The sequence below is a fragment of the Bos javanicus genome, chromosome 10, assembly GCF_032452875.1.
Source record: "Bos javanicus breed banteng chromosome 10, ARS-OSU_banteng_1.0, whole genome shotgun sequence".
Taxonomy (NCBI): Eukaryota; Metazoa; Chordata; class Mammalia; order Artiodactyla; family Bovidae; genus Bos; species Bos javanicus.
The window spans coordinates 23,989,744-23,996,761 of record NC_083877.1 but is presented as its reverse complement, the minus strand read 5'-3'; the positions used below and the strand labels follow the sequence as shown (position 1 = coordinate 23,996,761).

Below are 7,018 nucleotides of genomic sequence, written 5' to 3'. Positions count from 1 at the left end.
AAGTTTTAATAAAAAAAAAATGTCCAGACTCAGTGTCACTAAAGAATTCTGTCAAACGTTGAAGCAGAATTAGCATGAATTATACACATTTTCTTGCAGACAATAGAAAAAAAATAATTCTTCACTCATTTTATGAGGCTAATATTACCTTGATGCCAAAATCAGACAAAGAACTGAAAAGTATAGGAAAATATCCTTTATCTAGAAGATAGACACAAATTTCTTAAAATATTTTAGCAAGTAAAATTCATTGATATGTAAAATGAGTAATATACCAAGCACAAAGATAATTTCTTTCAAGGGTGCAAGACACTTTAATATTGAAAATCAATGGATAGAATTCACCATATTACCAGGGTAGAAAAGAAGAATCATATCATCATATTAATCTAGTCAGAAAAAAAAGGATTTGCAAAAATTCAGTAGTCAATTATGGTGAAAACTCTGAGAATCACAAGAATAGTGGGGAACTTCCTCAATAGCTAATGGTATTCTTACTAATAAAAGACTATAATTTTCTCTAAGAAAGAGAAAAAACAGAGTGTCCATTCTTGTCACTCTTTCGGTACAGCACTAGATGTTGGAGCAAGAAATAAAGTAGATGTAATGATCTTATAGAGTTGAAAGAAGAAGTAAAACTGTCACTATTTGCTGGTAACATGGTTATCTATGTAGAAAATACAAAGAATATGCCCCTAAATTTATATTAGGGAAATCCAAATTAAAACTACAAAGAGATACCACTTCACATATATCATAAGGGCTAAAATTAAAAATACTGACAATACCAAGTTCTGGCAAGGATGCAAAGAAGTTGGATCACTCAAGCATTGCTGGTGGGTGATTGGCCCAGTCATTCTGGAAAAGAGTCCAAGAATTTCAAATACACTTAAATATTCACTTGCTGAATTCTTAATACTGCAAATCAACCAGTGATCTTCACTGAATGAACAGATAAATATTCTGTAGCACATTCACACAATGAAATATTATTTATACATCTTTCTCAACTTCAAGAGGGTTATTTTGCAATAAATCATTTTAAGTTGAAAGAATGGGAAGTCAAAAGTTCATTTAATATGGGAAGGAAATCTAAAAAAGAATAGAGATAAATGTATACATGTAAAACTGATTCACTTTGCTGCACTGCAGAAACTAACATTGTAAAGCAACTATACTCCAATAAAAATCAATTAAAATAAAAAAAAAGAAAATCCATCCAATATATGTAAGCTAGCTTCCCTTAAATGTGGCCAATACTTGCATTAGCCTACAGTTGTAGAAAAAATCATCTCACACAGTCTATTTTATACTAAAATGACAGAAATCTTATGCAATGTATTGAATACTGTACTGAAAGTGAAAATCAGGATGGTTATATGGGTATGAAATGGCTGTAAAGGTGTTAGTTGTTTACACTCATGATTTTGAGGCTGGCCAGGAGCTCAGCTCACTCTTGCTGCCCAGAATCACCAGTAAACATAATACTGCATGTTGCTAGCCCAGGAAAAGATAACATTTCAATATTCCAAGTATGGTTTCTACTGAATGCATACCACCTTCTCACTACTGTAAAGTCAAAAATCCTAAATTGAATTAACCTAAATTAAGTTTGGGACAGTCTGTAGTGATTAAAAGGTAAAGATTATTGATACATGCAATAGTCTAGATGGATCTCAGGATGTTATGCTGAGTAAAAAAAAATCAATCTCAGAAGCTACATGGTATATGATTATACTTATTGGATTATTATTACTGTATACATAGTGTGATTCTACTTATACAACATTCTCAACAGGACAAAAAATGATGAAAGGTATCAGTAGTGTCCTGGTTTGTAAAGAATTGCAGGCCTCGGGAGGGTGTACAAAGAGAGTTTTTTTAGAGAGATGGAACAACTCTATATCATGATTTTAATGGTGGTAACAAGAGCCTATACATGTGATAAAGTTTCACAGAGCTATGCATCAAAACCAGATTGCATATAAAACTGATGTATCAGATTGCGATCTGTATTTTAATAAAATTTTGGCAATATTAATTTCCTGGTATGTATATGTAATTATTATATTGGCATATATATTTTAGAATATCAAGCTGCTCTTCAGGCTGTTGTGGCCTTTGTGGTCTCTTCTTCTTAGTTACAAATAATTGGAAAACAGGACATCAGCAGATTTCAGGGATTTTCAAGGGTTGTGGAGGTGGGGATGGTCTGCAAAGTAAGTTCTTTAGGGTGATGGAATGATTCTGTATCTTAATTTTAGTGGTAGGAACAAGAACCTACAAATGGGATAAATTTCACAGCTATGCATAAAAAGGTGGATATAAAAACGTGATATATATATATAATAAAATGGTACATATAATATAATGATACATATAATATATGTATTATCATTCTGCTCCCCAGACTGCTCTGGACATTTGTGGTCTCTCCTGCTTCCTTGTAAACAATTAGAAATCAGGACATCAGCTGCCTGTCACTCAGAGTTGAAATGGGACAGAAGAGTAGATGGTTCAACTACATGTAAACTCTCCTCCTTGTATTACTCCTTAATGAGTTCTTTTGACCTTAAATTTTAAGAACTGGCACTGTTTTGGAGACTGTGTCTATGCTTCCTTTTCTACTTGCTTATTTGCTTTTAGTTCTTTTAAATTAATTCATCTATTAAGATGATCAAACTAAGTGGAAGATTGAGAGACACATACTTCATGATCATGCACAGTATACAAAACTTCAATCATCAACTTCTGTGGTATTGACATATACTAAGTGTTTGAATGGGACTCAAAAACGTCAGTTTTCATTCCAGTCCCAAGAAGGGCAATGCCAAAGATTGTTCAAACTATTATGCAATTGTGCTCATTTCACATGCAAGTACGGTTATGCTTAAAATCTTTTAAGCTAGGTTTCAGCAGTGTGTGAACCAAGAACTTCCAGATGTACAGGCTGGATTTCAAAGAGGCAGAGGCACCAGAGATCAAGTTGCTAACTTTCATTGAATCATGGAGAAAGCAAAGGAATTCCAGAAAAGCATCTACTTCTACTGCATTGACTACACTAAAAACTTTGTGTGGATGACAACAAATTGTGGAACATTCTTAAAGTGATGGAAATACCAGCCCACCTTACTAGTCTTCTGAGAAACCTGTATGCAGGTCAAGAAGCAACAATTAGAACCAGACATGAAATAATGGACTGGTTCCAAATCGGGAAAGGAGTTTTTCAAGGCTGTATATTGTCAGCCTGCTTATTTAATTTATATACTGAGTACAACATGTGAAATACCGGGCTGGATGAACCACAAGCTGGAATCAAGATTGCTGGGAGAAATATAAAAAACCTCAGATATGCAGAAAATACCACTCTAATGGGAGAAAATGAAGAGGAACTGAAAAGGCTTTCTGATGAGTGTGAAAGAGGAGAGTGAAAAAACTGCCTTGAAACTCAGCACTCAAAAATCTAAGATCATGGCATCTGGTCTCATCACTTCATGGCAAATAGAAGAGGAAAAAGTAGAAGCAGTGACAGATTTTATTTTCCTGGGCTCCAAAATCCCCATGGACAGTGGCTGTAGCCATGAAATTGAAAGATGCTTGCCCCATGGAAGAAAAGATATGACAACCTGCAGGTGGGCTAAATCGTTTCAGTCATGTCTGGCTCTGCATCCCTGTGAACCGTAGCCCTCCAGGATCCTCTGTCCATGAGATTTCCCAGGCAAGAATACTGGAATGGGTTGCCATGCCCTCCTCCAGGGGATTTTCCTGACCCAGGGATTGAACCCACATCTCTTATGTCTCCTGCATTTGCAGGCAAGTTCTTAACCACTAGTGCCACCTATGAAGCTTAAGATGACATATTAAAAAGCAGACACATCACTTTGCTGACAAAGGTCTGTATAGTCAAAGCTATGGTTTTTCCAATAGTCATGTGTGGTGCAAGACTTGGACTATAAATAAGGCTGAAAGCTGAAGAATTGATGCTTTTGAACTGTGGGGCTGGAGAAGACTCTTGAGAGTCCCTTGGACTGCAAGGTGGACAAACCAGTCAATCCTAATAGGAATCAACTGTGAATACTCACTGGAAGGACTGATGCTAAAGCTGAAACTCCAATACTTTGGCCACCTGATGCGAAGAGCCAACTCATTGGAAAAGACCTTGATGATGGGAAAGATTGAAGGCAAAAGGAGAAGGGAGAGGCATAGGATGAGATGATTAGATAGCATCATTGACTCAATGGACATGAATTAGAGCAACTTTGGGAGATACTGAAGTACAGTGTAGCCTGGGTTGCTGCAGTCCATGGAGTCACAAAGAGTTGGACACGACTTAGCAACTGAAACAACAACAAAGTGTTTGAAACCTGTAGATACAAACTTTTGTAGGAGAGCATTACAGCATTATGTCACAGAAAGATCTGGCATACTTATATTGAATTTATTTTACAAAGAGAAAAATAATGAGCCACTAATAAGTGAGACTGAACACTTTGGACCAATGACATAGAAAATGTGACATCAGGACAGTTCCAGGACACATGGTCTAATAAATGCAATTCTACTTGTGGAGGAACAGGACTGAATATCCTGATCTTCCTCAAAGTCTAATAAATAAGACTTAATTTCAAATTTCAAAAGAATATTTTATTCCTGTTATAATTTCATTCAAAATTTAAAACTGAATAGACTCTGAAAGTCAAATGGACTGATTTTTTGTCATTTATGGTGAAGTAACTTTATTTATTGAAAAACCTAAATAGAGTCATAGAACTCAATACAAAGAGATAGAATAATTATTTTGAATAAAATTTCCATTAACCAAGAAGCCTAAGATCTGCAAGTTTTCTTAAAGTGTCATCAGATTCTGGATGGAGAAAAGTAAGTGTAGGCTAATAAATGACCAGTTAATAGATAAGAGAACATTTCATAAGCTATAGTAAAGTATAGTTTAAATCAGCTGGAAAAACCATTTTGCTGAATAATTATTAATGTATGTCACCTTGCATAATATTCAGTTCCCCTCAGCTCAAATTTTAATACTGATTGCTTTTTTCATGCCTTTTTTCAGGATCTGATTAATTTAATGACCAGGGAAAAACAAGTAGACAAATTAAAGGTTTGTGGTGAGCCAGACTTTTTCCCATGCATGCACAGACCACGTGGTCTATGAACATGACAACCCCCACTTCCTGTTACGGGGAGTCACACAGGTACCGGGTAGTATGTATATGTGCTGCCGGGCACTCAAAGACACTGAACTCTCAGCTTAAGGCACAACTAAGCACATTTGTTCAGGGAAATCCATGCCTCATGCTGCTCTCCAGTCTGCTCTGGGTGTTCCTGGCCTTCGCCTTCTCTGGTAGGGATGCTTCCAAACATGGGTGCGAGTGTTCAGGGGGAAAGGCCTGCACACAGGCACGTGGAGCTTCACAGGGACTTGGGGAGGAAAGGAGGACTGGGGAAAAGCAAGCATCTTATGATCTCATTTTTTTTGTCTTTGGATCCTAAATAACTCCTACACTATTTTATTCACTGCTTCATCTTTGTTTTCTGATTGTTTTCCCCACAGCATCTGGTGTGGCCCAGAAAGTTACTCAAGACCAGCCAGATATATCCAGCCAAGTGGGGCAGTCAGTCACCCTGAATTGTCGGTATGAAACAAGTTCGGGCGTTTACTACCTTTTTTGGTACAAGCAACTTCCCAGTGGACAGATGACTTACCTTATTCAACAGTATTCAGAACATGGTAATGCAAGGAATGACCGCTATTCTGTAAACTTCCAGAAAGCAGATAAATCTATCAGCCTCATCATTTCATCCTTACAGCTGGAAGATTCTGCAAAGTACTTCTGTGTTCTCCGGTAACTCACAGTGCTTAAAGTAATAGGAAAAGCTGTACAAAAACCCAGCACTTGATAAGAGAGAGCCCTCCTGCTGCAGGACCCCAGCTGAAATGCACACCCATAGACCCCAGACAAGAAATGGTAGTCCTGTGGTTGTTTAAGTTGTGGTCTGGATCAGAAGATTTAATTCTAGATAGAGGCTCCTTCTATGTCATTGGAAACAGGTGTCCAGAGTAACTTTCTACTAATACATTCTCCCCTTGAATTTTTGACTTTAAGTCAGTCATACAGAACATGTGTAAAGTTGTCTAGATTTGAAAACTTGTCCCATAAGGCTTTAAACTGGCAGTTTTACTTCATCACAAACCTGGGTCTAGCTGTGTGGAGTCACCATCAAATCCATGTCCTTAGTCATTTCCTCTCAGACTTTGTGTCAGGGCACAATCAGAAAAGCAGAACCATGAATGATGTAGAATAAGAGATTAGTTATAAGGACTAAATCTCAGGCAAAGGCTAGAGCTGGTGGACAAGTCTGTACAAAGCTGTTATTTTTATATACCCTCAAAATATACCCTCCAAAACTCTTACAACTAGTTGAGCCTGAATTCACTTTAAGTGAGCTTAGAGTAACATTTGTAAAGGAAAGTTTGGTGAGGACAAAAGCTGGACAAACTGTGACACATAAAGTCATACTTAAACTATGAGGACACTTGGAACCCACAAAGACTTGTCTGTCTCACCTCCTTCAGTCTCACAATACTGAGTGACCTTGAAGAGAAGTGGCTGTCATTTGCCATCATGCTACAGGCATACTTGGCCCAAGACAAAGAAGATGAGGAGGACTTCTAATTGGAAGTGGAGGAGTTGTGAGTCAACAATAAAATGAGCTAGTTCATCACCAGCAGTGTGTAGAAAAAGCATTTGCCAAAATCCAATAGTCAACCATGGTGAAAACTCTAAGAAACCAGGAATAATGGAGAATTTCCCCAACAGCTCTTAGTATGTTTACTGGTAAAAGACTATATATTTTTACCTAAGAAAGGTAAAAAGGGAGAATATCCACTTTAAGCACTCTCCTTCAGCACAGTGCTGGACGTTGTAGCCAGTGCAGTAAAGCAAGTAAATATATAAACAACCTTTTAAGCCAGAAAGGCAGTCAAATTACCACTATTTTC

At 37.1% G+C, this 7,018-nt stretch overlaps 1 gene segment (V, D, J or C); it reads left to right on the top strand.

Moving 5' to 3' along the window:
* Positions 1-5,070: 5,070 nt before the first annotated feature.
* On the top strand, positions 5,071-5,903 carry LOC133255321 (T cell receptor delta variable 1-like). The segment is given in 2 exon segments: positions 5,071-5,359; positions 5,570-5,903. Coding segments are annotated over 2 exon segments (513 nt in total).
* The last annotated feature ends 1,115 nt before the right edge of the window (positions 5,904-7,018 follow it).